The sequence below is a fragment of the Trichoplusia ni genome, chromosome 6, assembly GCF_003590095.1.
Source record: "Trichoplusia ni isolate ovarian cell line Hi5 chromosome 6, tn1, whole genome shotgun sequence".
NCBI lineage: Eukaryota > Metazoa > Arthropoda > Insecta > Lepidoptera > Noctuidae > Trichoplusia > Trichoplusia ni.
In genome coordinates, this window is record NC_039483.1 from 14,485,665 (window position 1) to 14,505,303 (window position 19,639).

The window sequence follows — 19,639 nt, forward strand, 5'->3', positions numbered from 1 at the left end:
ATAAGGTACCTACTTTAACTTCATTATATTATTTCCATTACTTTTTAATTGGTAACCTATGTTATGTATTTAGCTCAATCTTTAAATAAATATACCTAATGATCACTAATTGATACAAACTGTATTTTATTTTATTAGTAAGTTTAGTAATAAGTAGCGTTGAATTTAAACAATAATATTTCCTCTTAATTTATTCTTGAAGCAAGAGTGAAATGAATGTGAGTTTGGACAAAGGAGTATTATCGAGATTGTGCCTACAGCTTTATGGAGTTACTCGAACAATATACTTTAAAACTTTGGTTTCTGTATTGTGGATAAAAACAATAGTGATAACGGACTTTGTCCCCCTCATAAAATTCAATGGAACTCGCTTATTTACACCAAAAGTACCTTATCCATTTTAAGACCTAAGTTTACTATAAAAAGAAAGCGTTTAGAATTTTGCGTAAATCAGAACGTCTGTCCTCAGCTGTCAAACAAATGTCAACTCTTGAGTGACTGTCAAATATTTCTGTTTGTCATCTTTAACACACAAACTTTCGAAGTTATTGTGATTTTAAAACCTTTAAAATGTCTGAAATGGAAGTAGTGGAAGGCGGGAATGATTGTTCCAACGATTTGTGTAAGATTTTATTTAACTTTTGATATATAATAAAAAAAATAAGTGTTGAAACGAGCTATAACCTAGGTTGTTTGGACCGGTTGTTTGTTGAGAAATATTGAGCTTTGTTTATTTATTTCAGTACTCCTGGATCGTGTGTTTCTGCGGCTAGGTAATGCAGATACTGATGACCAGCTCGAAAGTTGTCTCAATAGATTCCTTCCGCCCGTGATTTTGAAACTTTCGTCGCCTCATGAACAGGTAAAGACTCGTAATATTTACATAAAATGTTAGAGATAACTGATGTAATTTATTTTGGATCTATATAAAACTATAGAAGGACGGATTAAAAATGTGCATTGTTTAATATATACTTCTCTTTAGCTAACAACATTACCAAAAATAGCTATTCTGTAAATGAGCATACAAATGATATATAATCATAAAACTGAAAAATTAACTATTTACAAGACTATATCAAGACATTCCTTGAATCCTTTACTTTGACTTCACATTATTATCTGATGATGCAATTACCAGGTCCGCACTAAAGTGATGGAGTTGTTGGTGCATGTGAACAAGAGAGTGAAGTGCCGTGCTGATGTGCAACTGCCTGTGCAGACTCTGTTGCAACTCTACAAGGAACCTAATTCTAACAGCTTTATTATTGTAAGTATGACTGTTGAATCACTGTACTTGCTGTTACCAGAATATATTTAAATAAAGATCTGTGTCATGTGAGTATATTGGTTTATGCTAAGTGTCAAACACCAAACAACAAATATACATATAAAAGAGTTTAGGATTGTTTAATACATTATAAATATTTGTAAATTAACTTTTGTTCTGTAGATTTTCTATGATAATTTTTGATATACCAACTCTAATAGACACTTCTTGGGATCACTCACATAGGTTGTCCCAAAAAATGTTAAAATATAACTCTTAGTGTTGGAAATGTTAAACTCAAAAATCATTATAATTTAGTGCATGTGTTTGTTTTAGAATTTCTCAATCATATACATTACAATGGGCTTTCCAAGGCTGCCTCGCGACCAGCAGCTCACTTTAGCTCCAACATTATTAGAAGCCATTGAAAACAAGCCTCAAAGTCATCAGGATGGGTAAGTACTAAAGAAAATGTAGAGTACAGTTCAGTACAGTCATTTTTAATTTGATGCTCCATTTTTTAGGTATTTAAATACTACCTATTTAATCTAATGAATGAGTTTGTAAACAAAAATACACCAAGATTGTTGAAGAAGTATTAGTACTCCTTACACTAGCTATTCGTCGGCGTAAGTATTCAATGAGCTCACGCACAACCCAGGCATTATCACAGCTTTTCAACAGCAGTCAAATACACGCAGTGTAGATGCGAATTGCGACGTATGTAATGCTTTAGAAAAGTATTCATGACAACACATTCTTTGGAGAAACGCTAGTGTGAAACAGGTCTAAGATTTATGACTGAATAATACTCAAAAACCTTTATTATTCAATGCTCTTTATGACTATATAATCGCTAAATGTATTTTCATTTCAGTATTTTGATGCTAGTCATGCCCTTGCTGGGTGAAATTAAGGAGACGAATCTGAGCCTAAAAGAAAAGCCAAAAGCAGCCACTTTGTTACTCAAGTTTGCAACTGATGTTCTGCTTTTGCCATACAGGTATTTTCAAGAAGATTACACACAACATAACTTTAATATAGGACATCTGTATAGTTTCTATTTACTGTATTAATATGATTTAGTATGTTTAATTCATGATCTGTGCTCGTTCTAAGAATTTTTAAAAGAGGCCTATTAGCATTGTGACAATTAGATGATGCTATATATTTTACAGAAATCGCCATCACGTTTTCACCAAAAAGAAACAGGCAGATTTTATAGCTTGCTTTAAGTGTAAAAAGTGGTTAACTTTTAATTATCATTTCTCAGAGCATTACCAAACCCCGGCGAGAGCGATTTCCAAGTGCCGCCCGGTATGAGCATGAAGACATACAAACGCATTGTTGATAAGAATCAGTTAAATCCCAACCAACTTGAGGAGGTATGAATATTACAAAACATTATGAAGTATTTTTAGTGTTAATTTTTTTTAAGAGTTCTTACTTATGTTATAATATATAATCAAAAATGCTGTTAATGTATATAGGTTAGACTATGTAGGTACACCAAGGTGTTCATGATCTGCTGCCGTAACAACAAATAACAAAAACTACCTTTAATACTGCTTAAAATAAAAGTGTATATCTTGGGATGTGAAATACTTATCAATTTTAATTAAGCTTTTAGTCTATTTCAATGTATTCAAATGAATATTCATTATTCAATACATTTGTACCACCGGCTTCTGCTCTTTCGGTTTGATATAACTCTAATAATGCAATGCAATTGTATCGTAGTTTAGATTTAATAATGCAATTCGTGCGTTGAATCACATTTCTGAACACTGAGACTAATCTAACGTGTTTATTTAACGTGATTCAAAGCGTATCAAATTCTTGAAGCTATTAAACTATAATTTAATATTTCAGCGTAACTCTTTAGCGCCTTATCGATGTAATAGTTAAATATATCCAACATAGATAATACAATATGATTCTTCATAGAATCCTGTAATTATATGCTACGCTATAAAGAATATTCTGTTTGATTCTATGATGTAGCCAATAAGAAGGGGTTTAATAGTTATTTATTATTTACAAAATAATTTTATAGTCGTATATAAAATTATTTAGGCTCTAGCTACACCGAACTACCTCTGACTCAATAGGTTGCTGTGCGTGACTCTCATGTACCAATTTAAACCATTCTAATTGTTTTAATACCACTGACTAAAGATCTTTTACAAATTTAATGTACGAATTTAAAATTTAACAATGCTATCACCACACTTTTCAAATGTCAAATATTTTTATTTCCAGATGAAACTTTCTATCGTCAATTTTATCGGGAAAGATGTGTTCAACATGAACGACACCCTTCTTACTTTGATCGTCGCAGCGGCTGACTCTCGCTTCAGTGTCGCTAACTGTGCCAATAGCCCACTTATTAGAGTCAACAGGTATAAATAACATTTATTCCATAGTTGTTCCAAGGTATAATATTTTTTCTAACAACAAAAATATACAACCGACTTCAAATATGAACAAAAATCTACTGAGACAAGCTTGATGAGATTTTGTGGAACCAAATAATAGCTACTTCACGTTAAATTAAAAAAGAATCTTCAAATTCGTTTCATTCAGTCTGAATTTCTGAGTTGCTTCGAAGTCGGTTGAAAAATATATATTGAAACATCAAAGAAGCATTACACTAAGTGCATTGTATGCCGAGTTAAAGTAAGACATAATATTATATCGCTGTCTCTATCTTACACACGGTGCGTATATATTTTGATCACACTCCAACAATCTTTTAACCCTGCGAAACTGTCTGGTCTTCACACTTATTCTATATCTAAAACAAGCCACAAAACTGAATTAGATTTAGAGCTATTTCTTCATTGTACTTTAAAATCCTGATAACATTGTTTGTTTTCCAGCTCCGTAGATTGGTCTCAGCCCGCTGTAGTAGCGCCGCTCTACTCCCTATACCTTGGAACTTGGGGAGGCATGAAAGTGCCCCCAGATGACCGTAAGGTATGTTGTCTCTTTCATTATACATTGGCAATGAAATTTAAAAGTTATGTTCAAAAAGAAAAAAAAGCATCGTTTTGAAATTTTATTAAATTAAAATCTACATGTGTACATAAAATTGTAGTTGTAATAAATAATAATTACCTAAATACATGACTATGGACTTGGTTCATAATCATTTGTAAAATGATTACAATTTTCTAGTTCCTGTCTAATAAAGTTAGTCTAGTTACAGTCTAATAAAGTATTTCAGTAATATCAACTGTATTACAGGTACCCGCTTGCACAAGACTTCGTCTAAAACTGATTCAGTATTTGAACAAAGCAACGGGATCGGCTATTATGTTCCCGCATTGTGTGCAGGTATGTATACATTGAAACTTTTTATTTAGAACTAAAATTCCTTGAATGACCGCCCTTAAAAGCCAGCCAAAGGCTTACATACTCATTACTCATTATAACATTCCTCACTATCCCATTACTAACCACATTCTATATACACCGTGATTTTTTAGTCGTCTTACAAAAGCAGTCCAGTTCATGTATACAATGACTAGAACACGTTCAAGATAAAAAATTAGGTATTTATGAGATTTGAAAAAGAATGAAATGCAATTTTTATTCAATATTATGTTGCAATTCGTAGTTTTTTAGAAACACAGCTCTGTTGCGAGTGCGGTCCGAGCCTTATAACAATGGTGAGGGGCGCCGCGGCGGCAATTTTATCATTTTTAAGAGTATATTTCAGATTTCTCTTGTTTAATTTTCTTCGTACATATTATCTTAGTTGATGATAAAAAAAAATCGCGCCTAGGGGTATTTTACGTCGGATACATGAACTGGGCTGCTTTTGTAAGACGACTAAAAAATCACCGTGTATTTTTTAAAGTGTAAAACAATAATTATTTTCACCGCAGGTTGTATTTTCATCTCTGTTTGATCCAAACACGAATTCCCGTCTTCGCAATCAAGCATTAGTATTTCTTTTGAACGTGATTAACAGGTTTGTGCATTTTTTTACAATACTTATTTATTGTTTTTTTTTTGTAATTTTCAACATATAAAATCTATATTTTTTTTACAGTGGCGACATTATTCAATTGAGAAAAGTAGCGACGGTATTCCTGCAGGGTTTACTTAAACTTGTGAGATCTGATGAGCATACTGAACATCATCCAAAAGCCTACATGTGTTTAGGTTTGTAAATGTTTGATTCTTATTATATTATAGAAATAAAAACATGATCATTGTATATTGAGTGTAAGGCTATGTTTTCTATTGAAAGATATTCGTGAAAGAAACATGTAGAATGTTGTGTGCGAAATGCCTTAACATAAATGAATTTTGCCTTTTATTAATTGTAGACAGTTTTAGAAGTAATTAAGATCAATTTAAACCTTCAAATATACCGAAGAAATGAAATTCAAACATTGTATTGTAAAAAAAAATCTCCTGGTGGTGTCCAACTAAGACTACTGGTTCAATGCACCAGTTTACTATAGTATTTAAAACTTTATTAAACAAATTCGTTCTTAACAGGTCGCCTGGCAATGAAATGCCCTGAAACCATCAACAACCAATTTACATTACTTGAGGAGTTGGTCAAGAAGATACCGGAAGCCGTGCCTGAAATGAAGACCGCTCTGAGAGACGCGCTACTCGAGATGTCTGCCGCCTACAAGATTAATGCTGATGGTGAGTTATAGAACACCCTGTGTAGGAAATAGACAAGATTATATATCTCATAGCTTTCTCTTTAATGAAGTTGCATGGCAAAAAGTTTCAGGAACAAAAAGAGGATAAGCAGTAAGGGCTTTATGCAGTAATAGGCAATTTCAGGCATATATGATTTTGATGTAACAGCCTACTTTCCTTTTTATTGCTGTAGGGATGCGTCGTGTTAACTTAAGCTAAAAATCACAACCAATGAAATTGTACAATTTCCCATCATAATGCTCATTTCTTGGTCGATAATGGCTCTGATCTAGGCTATTAGATTGACTATTGTAAACTTCCTTTTCTTTGGTAGTGAAATCGGAGTCTTCACAAGTACAAGTGGCAGGAACTTCGCAGGAGAAAATGGATGTAGACAGCTCCAACACAAGTCCTTTCGACGAACCTCAGGCACTGGCGCTCTTTGCTTTGTTGGACCAGTGAGTGTTAATTTCATTCTTGATTAATTTAAAAGTAATCTCAGATCATTTACGCTTTTCTGAAAAGGTGAAAGGAATGTGAAACAGTTATGCTATTAACAGCCAACCAATTATGAATACCAACTAACTAGCCAAATTAATAGAGATAATGTTTTAAAAAGTAAGAAATTCACGAGATATGATTTTCAATTTAAATATGTATTTTTGCATAATATAATAATGTGCTTTATAAATCAAGAGTAGTGGGCTGGTGACGTAACTGTGTGCTAAAAAAAGTAGCAGTGAACAATGTCTCGCTATGCGTGACGTCATTCCTTGCCACTTTTTAAACCTCAGCCTAATGTAGATGATATATATTTGTGGGACAAAAGTAAAATACGTATACAGGGCATACAGGCTTTCCAACATATTAATCAACCTACATGACGGATATTAAAGAAAATACAACGACCCAACATTGTTAAATGTATTTGTTTTCCAGTTACATGCACAGTGAAGAATCTATGATCCGGTACATAGCTACGCGGTACTCGGCTGCGGTGTTCCCTCAGGACTACGTGCCGTCCAGATACCTCTTGTTATTGGCTAGTGGAGACAGGTTAGTCCCATAATTTTTAGAGTATATCAGTTTTTAAGTATGTATATTAAAAAAGGGAAAAGTAGAGTTTGTCTGAGTGTCTTTTAAGCAGAATTAGCTGCCAGTAAAAGGTTAACAAGCCTTTTTTTGTTTAAATATGTTAGGAGAGCAAATCATAATATTGGACCAGATATTTACCTCTTGTGTTTTGGTCAATATAACATAAATGTCATCAGGAAACTTGACAACATATAAAACAGATTAGCCTTAAAAAATCATCGGTAAAAGTGCCGATCGAACACACCATATCTTTTTCTTAATAGTTTTAACGTAACGAAACCGCTCTTCTAAATCAGCCTTCTGAATGTGTTTTCAGTCAAGACGAAATTTCGAATGAAGCTCTCAAGTGTCTCTATGGGACATCTCGTTCAAGTGAAATCGAGGACGTAGTTAACAACGTATCAAGCAAAGAGGCTTCAGTCGTCAACATCGACGAGGACACCTCAAAGAGAGGCATCGACACGCCGCAAGAGGAAGAGTTCAAAGTGCCAAAGTTTAAAGAAGTGGTGAACTACATATGGGATCAAATGCAGAAGAGGAAGAAGGGGTCGAACGCTAAACATAGGTTCGTGATCGGGAATCAAGTGCTGCAGTTCCATCCGATTACGTATCAAGAGGTAAGTGTTAATGGAATATGTTGTTGGTTGCTGGCAAGTTATTTGCATAGCAAATTGAAGTTCCGAGTGGGAAGGTTGATATCCAATTCTCTGATGAAATAAGCAACTCGAGCTGATGTCGGTGTTTTTCTGTGATGGGATGTTGTTCATTTATGTGTCCGCCTTTTTGCCCTTCGTAATTGCAAAAATACGGTTTTGAGCACTTTGTTGTAGTAACTTATCTAAGTGTAAATTCTTAGCAATCTTTGTGGAATACTCTTCTACTTCTAGTCAATCTTATTGGTTCTTCGGTATGAAAAAAATGCGTTCTCGTATTTTGTACGTAAAAGTAGGTCTGCTTAAATTTATCTTTGACAAGTTTTCAAAGAGGCCTACTCGTAGTAAAAGTTGATATAATCTCCTGTTTTACTTAACAACCTCTTTCCACAGATCTTACGCTACTTGCGTATGTGTTTGAACCGCGACGCTGATCTGAAGGACTGCTCGAACCACCCGAACGCGACGTCGCCGCTCCTCGCCAAGTACTTCTACGACAACCTGCTTGACACTGAAGTGTTGGAGCGGTACCTCAGCATGATTACTTCACTGTTGAATGCAAGCCCAGGTTTGTATGATGGTGTTACGTGCTTTGTGATCCTAAGAAAACCCTGTTTTAGATAGTTTCCGCTGAAGTTGTAAGAATTGTGTTAAAAATTCAAAGTTCATCACGTAATGCGATATTTTTCACGCTTTTAAGAGGTCTATAGTCTAATACTCACATTAGGATTCATTTAGGTGTTAAGTAGCCTGTGAGAAATTTTCGTAAGGCTTATTATTCATTTAAACAGCATAATTTTCCAAGTTGAGGTAATAATTAACCTTTATTAAATATTTTCGCAGAAATGATGCCACTTACATGTTTCCTTGACATCGTCGGTTGCGTACCAGAGAAAATGGCTTCAAAATACATTAGCCTTCTACCATTCTTGCGCAACCTATTTACGACCAGTACCAAGGAAGACGTGCGCGATACAGCTTCTGTCATCTACGCGATCATTACCGTACACACCAGCGAGAAGTCCGCGATAGATAAGGAGATTAAGGAGTTCGTGGTACAAGGGCAGAATAACAAGAGCTTGGAGTCGCAGTGTGGATATTTGTCGGCGTTGTCGACTATGTGTGAGCGGTGTCTGGTGTTGTCGAAGAGAGGAAAGTTTGGAGGCAAAGGATTTAATTCGGCTAATTGGGAGCCGTATCAAGAAGCTGCTGTAGTCTTAGGTAAGTTAGTTGAAATACATTCTATTTTTTCTTGTGTAATAATTGTTGGCGTGTGAGTGACAAATGAAAAACAAATGGGTCGTTCTTTGAATGATTGACATGATTTGAAGTAAAATGTTCATGTCGTTTCATAACTTTGACACAGTATGCATAGCCAGTAAGTTTAAAATTTGTTATAGTGGGTCAAAATATGTTTAGCAAAGAAACATAGAACTTACGATTTCCAATTCTTTTGAACGATATATTTTGGCACACATGAATCGATTAACCATCTATGTCCTCCTATTTCAGCAAACTTCCTAGCGAGCAGTCAAACACTCCTCATCAGTACATCGTGTTCCGCCATATCTATTCTGTCTCGCGTCAGCGGCCTGCCTCTGCCAGTTGCGTCGGTAAAACAGGAGGGCCTATTGAAATCAGAGAACCCCTTCAACATTAACAAGAGCGATACTCACATACCCGATAGTGAGGTCACGAAGTTTGCGGTAGCTGACAGGTACGAAGAAAATCTCTATCTATTTATCTTCAATATGTATGAATTTAGAAATAGGTAAATAATTATGTTGTCTATATATAGTACTCATAATACAAGTTTTGCTTAGTTTGAGACTAGATGGCGTTGTATAAAAATAATTCCCATATGTTCTGACATTGACTGATGGTGTTTTAAGTCATTGACAAAAATATTTTTGTGTATTTTAAGGGCATTCTAATTAACCAGTATCTGATTTAAAAATAGTAACAAAAATTGCATTTTTTTTAGATTGTTTAAAATCGTTGGCAATGCAAAATTACCGTCAAAATTGAAAGAGAGAGCTCTATACACACTTGGCTTGTTGTGTTGCGGCGAAAGGCTCTCGTTCGCCAAGCAAATCGTTATGGGATTCTTGCAGATGGCTAAAGATGTAAGTGAAATCATTTATTAACTTTATTAATGAAATAACAAAGTAATGAGTATGAAAAACTTTGACTGGCCTGTTGGTCTAGTGGTTAGTGACCCTGACTGCTATACCGGAGGCCGTGGGTTCGATTCCCACCCAGTACAAATGTTTGTGTGATGAGCACGACCATTTGTTCTGTGTCTGGGTGTAGTTTATCTATATTATGTATGTATTTAGAAATATATAAGTATGTTTATCAGTTGTCTGGTACTCATAATACAAGCTCTGCCTAGTTTGAGACTAGATGGCGTTGTGTGAAAGTTGTGGAATATAAATGCATTATTATTATAAAAGGCGTTATATCGAATACTGAAACGTCAAACAGTTGTGTCAGCATGTCTCAGCACTACATCGCTTCTACTACTTTGTCGCTACATTACACCATAAAGTTTTATAGTGTAAAGTAGGGGCATTTTAGTATCTAGCTTCGTATTTGGATTGTTGTGTTGATACCCATATATATATTTATTTTGTTCTAGAGCAAGGAATTTGAGATCCATTTACAAATAGGCGAGTCACTGGTACTATGCGTCGAAGGTGTGAATTCGAATGAAAATAGAGATCTATGGACGGAATTACCACGAGAAGTGAGTAAATGAAATACTCTTTATAACAGTACATTAATAAAATAAGTTATTTTTATAGTTAACTATTGCTATATAATTTCGCCCTCAGTGGAGAGAACGGGTAGTGTCAGATACTTACTGACTAAGGCTGAACCGCTGGCTACGTCATACGCGTTTTTATGTCGGTGCATGGCAATGCGTTGCAATAATTCATACTCAAATATAGTTAGTTTATTTTAATTTCAGGGTGCAGACAAATTAAAGAATAAAGATGCATTGAAAGAGAATGATGAGCTTCTGGAGTGGTTACTGCACGAGCTCTTCAAGATCGGAAGACACCCACATCCACACTCGAGACAGGTAAATCTAATGGTTATAGAACTACTGTGTAATGAATGTGTAAAATTTTAGCTTTTAATGTATGAAATGCGAATTATTAGGTTTCATTTAAAAGTAATTATTTCTCTACTGTGTGTCGCAATGAGAAATCACAACTTATACGGAATTCTAAGCCCGCCCATCAGTCTGAATTTTTGTTGATGACTTAAAATTTGAATGTTGTGTTAGACATTGTCTGGTGTACAATATTTAACTCACTTTAAATAACCGTGTTCTAGGCTACAAGCATTTGGTTGTTGGCGCTGCTTAAGAATTGTCCAGAACGGGGACCAATCAAGAACAAACTACAAGTGCTACAAGACGTCTTCATGGACTTCCTCTCAGAAAATAGTGGTAAGAGACTAATGAAATTGATATAGAACGAAATGAATCTTACTCCTTTGGAATAAAGTTAGCAATTTTATAGAACTAAACTCATCTCAAACCATCCACAGATATAGTCCAAGACGTAGCTAGCAAGGGCTTGTCCCTAGTCTACCAGAATTCCGACGAGAGTCAGAAGCAGGCACTGGTGGGTCAGATCATCGATCAGCTGACCAGCGGCAAGCGGTCCGTAGCTCAGGTCACGGAGGATACTAAGATATTTGAGGAAGGACAGCTGGGAAAGGCTCCTACTGGGTAAGTAGGGTAGCTTGCAATACAATTTGTTCTCAAAAGAGTTTAATGTCTCACATATACAAAATTTAGCACGAAAAAATTGTTTTGTTTTCGATACAGTTCAAATAAGGACTTTTAGCCTTCCATTCATAATATTATCAAGTAATAACTGGAAGCTGTATTCAAGAACTGTATTGTTCTTTATTGGGCAATTTCCGTATTGGGCAACATAGTATATTTAGACTGCAAGGATAACTGAGTGGTATAGATCACCGCGCCAAACTCATTGTGCGCGAAGTTTGAAGGATTCCATCCTTTTGAAGGACAAGCATTTGTGAGATCCACAAAAGCTTGTTCAGTTACTTACTTGGGTTTCGAGTCTTGTATTAGGTCTTGTGAATATTTGTGGCAAATATTCACAAGACCTACCCCCACCCCTTTGTGTTTTGTTTTAGTGGCAACCTGTCCACATACAAAGAGCTGTGCTCGCTGGCGTCAGACCTGAACCAGCCGGATCTGTTGTACAAGTTCATGCATCTCGCACATCACAACTCCGTGTGGAACTCCAAGAAGGGTTAGTAAGACTCATTTTATTTATATATGATTAGGTTTTTGTGTAAAAATGCTTAAAAATGTTGTTATTGTTATTTGATATGAATCTTTTTTGTTCGTGATAATACAACGTTTTTGACCCTGTAAAATTTGAAATACCACTTTGGACACATGAAAAGCAGATTAAAAAAATAGCAAAGCTACAACTGCTTTCCTACTTTTCTTTTTATTTCTCAAACTTGCCAATTGTCAAGACAACAAAAAATATTTTAGTGCAATTTTCAAAAAGTCAACATTCAAAAAATGTTTTTTAACGTTGACTAGTTTTCTCTAAAAAAGCGTTTATCTTTTAAAAACCAATGTTTTCCATGTTCTATTTAGATAGGTTGTGTAATATTAGTTCCATAAATCTCATGTTTAATTAGGAGCGGCCTTCGGTTTCCACTCCATCGCGCTACAAGCGGGCGCGCAGCTGGCGGAGCACCTCCCTAAGATCGTCCCGCGGCTGTACCGCTACCGCTTCGACCCCACGCCGCGCATACAGAACTCCATGCAGAGCATCTGGCACGCCATAGTGCCGCACACGCAGGCCACTGTGAGATACATTTACCATATAAATAAAACTAGCAAAAAGTTCATGGGTAGACTTTTTTAATTTTGACTTGGTAATTTTGAAATTTTAGTGTAACAGAGTATAGCGCCATTGAATTATAAAAAAATACTCAAGTTACGCACTCCTCAGCTCAAAAACATTAGAACATAATATTCTCACATTATGTGGCATTTTTGCCAATAGTCGTAAAAATAATTTAACACATAACACAATAAGGTTGCATTTGCGAAAAATGTGTTAGTATAACTACCAACGTTGTGGTAACGACGGTTTTATTGATTACCTTTTTAGTATTATGGGCCTTGAATCCATTTTTTTTTCTCAGGTACACAAATACCACAAGCAGATTCTAGACGACTTAGTGGAAAACATGACATCAAACCAATGGAGGGTGAGAATGTCCTGCTGTAATGCGCTGGCTGACTTATTGCGGTAAATATTGAGAATAATCCTAATAAACCTTTTTTACTGTATAATTTTGACGGCCTTATTACAAAAGGAAACTGAGTTGAAAGCCACCTTTATTCGGGTATTTGACTAAAAAATATAAACGTCACATATATTTCCAGAAAATATCAGATACGTATTTTTTCTGATACGGTACGTTTAAATCTCAAGTGACGTCACTTGTCACTACACTATTTACCGACAAGTGACGATATAAGCTCCCATTTCCATACGTTTCACGATCTTTAATGCGTTTTATTTTAACGTAACATATTGAGCATGGAACTGTAATACATTTACTCTCATGATACGTGTACAGTGGCGCACAAAGTCTTCACGACTCGGTTCACCAGCTGCCGACCATATGGCTGCAGTTGTTCAGAGTTATGGATGATGTGCATGAAGGTACTCGCCAGGCTGCTACCTCTACTGCCAATGTCTTATCTAAGGTAAGCTCCCGTTAGTAACTAAAGAGTTGTTATGACCTTTATTATCATTACTCCTTTAATTAAGGAAATAAAAAAAATCACACTATTCTTCACGTGGATATAGCCAGTTTACTTATTAAAGTGTTTAAAACCAAAATTTTCAATGTTGCGAAATAGGTTCCATATCTACCATGTAACAAACCCTGTAAAAACAAGAAGTTCTATTGATGCAAGATTGCATTCAGTATCCTTAAATTATCATTTACATATTTTCTTGAATATAAATTAAAATACACATTCGAATGTCGCTTTTTCAAGCTTTGTAACATTATATGACTATTTTAGTTGTGCATACGAGCAGCAGACGTAAGCCAAGGCAAGGATGGCAAAGAGGTCGTCTCTGTCATACTACCAGTATTATTGGACACCGGTATTACGAATCTCGTCAAAGAAGTAAGAAGCGTCAGGTATGTACTGGGAGTTTTATTATTTTATGCCATTTCGAACTTTTTTTACGATTTTTTAAAAGTTCTTGATACCTTCCAAACATTGACAATAACTAGAATTTAGGATTCCAAAACAGGCAACAAATTAAAAAAAATATAGTAATAGCGTGTCACAATGGTAACAACATTAATGTCACCATTGTAGCGTCACGCTGTATTGTATGCTCCTACTTCAAGTCATTAGCGGATTTCTTTTTCTAAGGTTTGTCCTTTTCCTACGACTAACACCATATTTTGTCGTACATCAGTTTACAGACAGTATCCAAGCTAGTGACCGCGGCGGGCGAGACGTTGAAGCCGTTCCTAGCGCGCCTGATCCCCGCGCTGGCGGGCGCGGCGGGCGAGCTGGAGTCCGCGCGCCTGTCCTACCTGTCCACGGCGCTGGCCGACAGCGCCACGCGAGACATCCTCGACGACATGCGCGCCAGCGCCGCCAGGCATCACTACACTACCGATACTGTTGTCAAGGTAACGGGTTCGTGATTATAATAAGGATGTTGATGTTCTGGTGTCGGAGCATAGCAACGGTATAGTCGAGTAGTGGAGGTCACGACAAACTCACTAAGTTCGAAATGAGGGTTTGAACCCTCGTGGGACAAGCATTTCTGTGAATGCTTGTCCTGGTTCTGGGTGTCTTTGTGAATGTGGCTTGAATGTTTGAAAAACCCCCGGCGATACAAGGATTGAATGCGTGAATGCGATAGTCGAATTAGAAAAAAATATATTTATTCATCTACCACATGCGTCCGCCTGCCGATGCCGGTAGTAGAGTCCGGTGTTGTTCTCGCGTATTGTGTAAAGGCCGACGTGTAAGAAGCATCGGCCTGATCGCACCATAGTGAGCGCACATCCATAGCACAGAATGTGGTTCTCTGCCGTTTGTCCTATAATTCTGCGACAGACATCCCCGTGCCTTTGTTAGGGCGGTAGACCTCGCTTTTGCTAGGCTCTGCGCCTTGGCAAACTTCTTATACATACCAAATAATCTTCAATATGATAGCAAATAAACATATATCTTTCCCTCCACAGTGCATGCCATACGTCGACATCGAAGTGATGAAAGAAATGCTTCCTAAAATTCTTGAGCTGATGAAATCACCACAGTTGGGTACTAAAGTAGCGTGTTGCCACTTCGTGGTGCTAGCAGCACATTACTTGCGGGCCGAGCTGGAGCCGGTGGCAGGGAAGATCATGTCCAACCTCCTGAATGGTACCTTCGATAGGAACGCTACTGTCAGGAAGAATTATGCCGAGGCTTTGGGACAGGTCTCCGCTTATGCCAAAGTGAGTTTGAGAGAATAAGTATTGTCATACATAAAATATTTTACTCAAATCATGCAGGATAAAGAGCACCAAATTTTCGAAATTTTAAATCTTGTTCATTTGTTTAATTAATCTTCTTTTTACTGTAATTCATCAGTTTTGAAGTTTAAGTTGTATTATTTCTGTATTGTTACAACAAAAACTTTCGAATAATTTCATTATTTAAACCATCTCTCCTGACATACCAGTCCCATTTTTGACATCTTATTTCGAACCTGCAGGTACAATCTGCAGAGAAACTAATGAAGAAGTTAGTGACGTTGTACGAGACGAAAGAAGATGACATGTCGCGGCAAGCCATCGCTCTCTGTCTCAAGTCCATAGCCAAGGCCAAGATAGAGCACATCAAAGACAACGAGACTCTATTAGCGCCGATGGTCTTCTTGGCCATGCATGGGCCTAAGGATGATGGTGAGTTATCTATGACTATCTTTGTTTTTTTCTGTTTAAAATATTTGTATGACATGTCTATTAATTTCTGCAAAAAAAAAATATATATTGTTTACTAAGCGACAATACTTTAACGTTCTTCAGTCTTTGGAACTAATAAAGCCATATACATTTTCGTTTGATTAGAGTCGACAACAGTGGAAATGTTTGAAGAAATATGGACGGACATTAGCCCAGCTAGAGAAAGTGGTATCAAGCAACACTTGACTGTCATTCGGGAAGAAATCGAAAAAGCGCTCAACTCCAGCAGCTGGACTAAAAAGATTCAGGTAAGATATTTAATGTAATAATGTATGTGATTATACAGTTTTTTTAAGCCACTAAAGCATTAAAGACAGAAAAAAAGTTTTAAATAGCCCAGCTCTTTATGAAAATTGGTCCAATATTGGAACCAACTACTGATCAATACTCATACGTTTTAGCGATCAAAGCATGAAAGGAAAGCATACTAAGATACTTTTTTCCCACGTTTTTATAGTATAAAATATATTTATACACTCACATTATTTATACATTTTGAGCCACTTCCCGATAAGGTAGTAGGCTCAAATTTTCAGGGAAGCTTCAAACCCGATGATAATGCAATTTACAACTATAGAAACGGCTGGACCGATTTTGATAAAGTTTGAATTGAGTGACATTTAAAAAAGTGGGTATTTAGATTTTTTAAATATATCTCTTTCTTTCAAAACGGGCTATTTAACAGATTGGCTGAAATAAACCTGGTAGCTTTAAAAATAACAGCGTATCCAATTTACACAAGCCTTTTAACGTCAATGTACAATTACAGGCAGCAAACGCAATAAAGACTATATGCAAGGAGGTGTCAACTGGTCTGGGTGACCAGCGCGAGCAGCTGATCCGCGCGCTGCTGGCCGCCGTGCACGGGAAGACATTCGACGGGAAACAACACGTTATAGAAGCATTAGCGGAGTTGTGCGCGTGAGTGGTATATTGATATTTAACGATATTATATTTGGTATTCTCACGGTCAAATATATAAACATGTACATGCTCAGTCTTATCCCACAAGCTCCCTAAATTATCAGTTACTAGTGCATTGGTTTAGGTATTTAAAAAAGTAAATAATCTTAATTTTTATGATTTACCAAGCTTAACTTAAAAAATTGATCGCGACTAAAAACAAACGTAAAACAAAAAAAAACTTTAAATATTATGCAATAAATATACAACTGAAATATTTGACTGCACGGATAGCCGAGTGGTTAAGTTTACCAAGTCATACCCACTGTGCACGACGTGTTGCGGGTCTGCACACGTCGCGTCGTGCACAAGCGTTTGTGTGATCCACGAATGCTTGTCCTGAGTCTGGGTGTCTTGAATATTTGTGAAACCCCCTACGATACAAAGATTAAATTCATTAAAAAGGAATTCGCTTTAAAAAAAAAACGTTTATTTATTGAATATAAAAACGTTTTTAAGTAACTGAACAAATTGTATCATCTTTTTATGCACGTAATTATAGATCAGTCCCAGTCACACATTTAAAAAACAAAATACCTGACTATAACAAACCTATTTGAATTCCAGTGTCAAAGAGAACGAAGCACCAGTTTCCCCGGCACTGGTGTCAGAATGCATCAACGCGCTCCTAGTAGAGAGTCGCAAACAGGAGATGGTGTACAAACGACACGCGATCACAGCGCTGGGGCAAGCCATCGCCGCGACACACTGCGACAGGTTCCACCAGCTGTACGAGATCGTCAAGGTTATATTGTCTAAGGTATGTCTTTGAAGCATTCACTTCTTAATAATGCATAGTTCACAGTTATTTTTAATGCATTTATGAAGTGTCTCTGTTGCTTTCAGTAAAGTAATGGAACCCAATTTTTTTTTTCAATATTTGTTCACTACTCTCACATAGCGCCATCTAGTTTCAAACTAACCAGAGTTTTAAATATCAGTACTAAATTACTGTTAATCAGTAATAATAATAATATTTCTGAATACGTATATACTATTTATCAACACACCTAGACAGAACAATAATCGTGCTTATCACAATAATATTTGTCATGGGTGAGGATCGAGCACACGACATCCGGTATAGCAGTCAGGGCCACTAACCATTAAACCAATAGGACAGATACCGTCTCATTGACTACTCGATATAACTCGATCGCAAACATAATACCTATTTCTCCATATTTTGGAGTGTATTGGATAAATATATTACATTTTGATTGTTTATAGGATGAGCTATCAGTGGGCAAAGAATCTGATGAGGAAGATAACGAAGGAGCGAGACAACGGCGCGAACAGTTGACAGCTTTGAAGGAAGCCGCTTACGAACTGCTGGGCAAGGCGTGGCCAAAGGAACCTGACACACAAGGTAAAACAACAAGACCTTTTTAGGAGTTCATGTTATTGGCAGTCTTCTGATAATGACGGTGAAAAATCTCCACATCTTCCACACAACGCCATCTCGTCTCAAACTAAGAACCCCTTGTATTATGAGTACTAGACAACTGATAAACATACATATACATTTCCAAATACATTCATATTATAGATTAATTACACCGAGACACACAACAGTCAGAGCCCCTAACCTTACCTAACTACCAGAAAAGTATTGCAGCATTTTTTTAACCACAATTCTTATCCACAGAGAAATACCAAGATGTATTCTTCGAGCACTGTTCGAAGTCATTCCCAACGAGTTCGAGGTCGACACAGCTGGCTATCCTCACGTCCATGGCGCGCGTACTGGAGAGACTCTCGATACTCACCAACACTGGGGAGCCGATGGAAATGGATAACGTGACTGTCTCCAACAGGGATAAAGCGATCAGTATTGTTACAGGACATGTTGCAACTATCGTTGACTATACTCTCAGTAAGTTACAAGTTTTAAGTTTGTTATTAGATGGCTTATTTATTAGTGATTTGTTTCAACTTGAAATTATAAATATCGAATTTTTACAAAAATGAAGGAATGAACTTGTTCCCAACATGGCGAACCAAATGTTGACAACTGCCGTACTGACTGCTATCTTGTACCACGAAACACATAACGACCGTCATCGACCAACTGACGCCATATATGCGCGTACGAGTGATATGGACAGGGATAATAATCCCTCACTATCGCAATGTAACTCAGTAACGGTCCGCTCATTAACGTTTTTTATCTCGTCTCGTTGGCCTTATATAGTGAATGTGATTTATCATAATGTCATTACTGAATATGGAGACGTGTTGTTTTAACTAAACTTAAAAGTATGAGATGATGTCAAAAGTAGAGACATTGCCGTGTAACCGATTCCTGAATATGTTTATAAATTGTGTATTTTTACATTTTATAGAAAACAGCAATCAAGTAAGGCACAGGAGGGACGCGCTTAACGTATTGGAAATACTTGTCAAACAATTAAAAGGTAATTACATTTTGAATGTATAAAAAAATGCACTTGAATTAATGTGGTTTTGTGCGCTGGTATTATACTTATGTTGTATAGTCTCTACTAAAATAAAATTTAAATTTCAGATCTCAACAAGACTGAGGAGTTAGATAAGCTCAAAAGTATATATTTGTTGTACGCTCAAGACCTGTCGAAGGATTCCTCTCACGAAATAAGAACCAAAGTGGATTCTATAAAACTACATTTTAAATAGGCATGTTATTTATTGTCGTGACAAACCAGTAATAAAATAATAATTTACACTTAGTCCTTTATTATAGAATTTTAAAACCCAACCCTACCTCTCAATCAGGATTATTGCTATAGTAAAGGAGAAACAGCACAACACGTTCACTATGTAATGCTATCCTTGTCATTCCGTTCGTTCATTCAAACAGTATGACGCCTTAGAGTAAGTAAGTATAACAGTGTTGTTCTGGAATGCAAGCGTAAAAGTAACATCTTGCTTCAACAAAAGTAAC

At 36.4% G+C, this 19,639-nt stretch overlaps 1 protein-coding gene across 1 annotated transcript; it reads left to right on the plus strand.

Moving 5' to 3' along the window:
* The first annotated feature begins 487 nt into the window (after window positions 1-487).
* LOC113495072 (proteasome-associated protein ECM29 homolog) lies at window positions 488-19,425 on the plus strand. Its single transcript, XM_026873664.1, has 38 exons — window positions 488-622; window positions 744-862; window positions 1,142-1,270; window positions 1,607-1,725; window positions 2,148-2,273; window positions 2,544-2,655; window positions 3,533-3,672; window positions 4,153-4,249; window positions 4,520-4,609; window positions 5,164-5,249; window positions 5,331-5,443; window positions 5,786-5,941; window positions 6,276-6,399; window positions 6,881-6,997; window positions 7,353-7,653; window positions 8,083-8,257; window positions 8,533-8,910; window positions 9,202-9,406; window positions 9,674-9,815; window positions 10,331-10,438; window positions 10,664-10,777; window positions 11,035-11,149; window positions 11,251-11,434; window positions 11,869-11,987; window positions 12,391-12,560; window positions 12,904-13,010; window positions 13,345-13,474; window positions 13,799-13,920; window positions 14,208-14,427; window positions 14,989-15,243; window positions 15,504-15,693; window positions 15,859-16,001; window positions 16,523-16,674; window positions 17,284-17,476; window positions 17,947-18,085; window positions 18,365-18,592; window positions 19,062-19,133; window positions 19,244-19,425. Exons 1-38 carry the CDS (start codon window positions 571-573, stop codon window positions 19,369-19,371), a joined length of 5,670 nt encoding a protein of 1,889 aa, XP_026729465.1. The 5' UTR covers window positions 488-570; the 3' UTR covers window positions 19,372-19,425.
* The last annotated feature ends 214 nt before the right edge of the window (window positions 19,426-19,639 follow it).

Coding starts and splice junctions, on each gene's coding strand:
- LOC113495072 (XM_026873664.1), top strand. CDS start 571: ATGTCTGAAATGGAAGTAGTGGAAGGCGGGAATGATTGTTCCAACGAT. Junction 16,002..16,522: donor GCTGGACTAAAAAGATTCAG/GTAAGATATTTA, acceptor GTACAATTACAG/GCAGCAAACGCAATAAAGAC. Junction 18,086..18,364: donor AAAGGAACCTGACACACAAG/GTAAAACAACAA, acceptor TCTTATCCACAG/AGAAATACCAAGATGTATTC.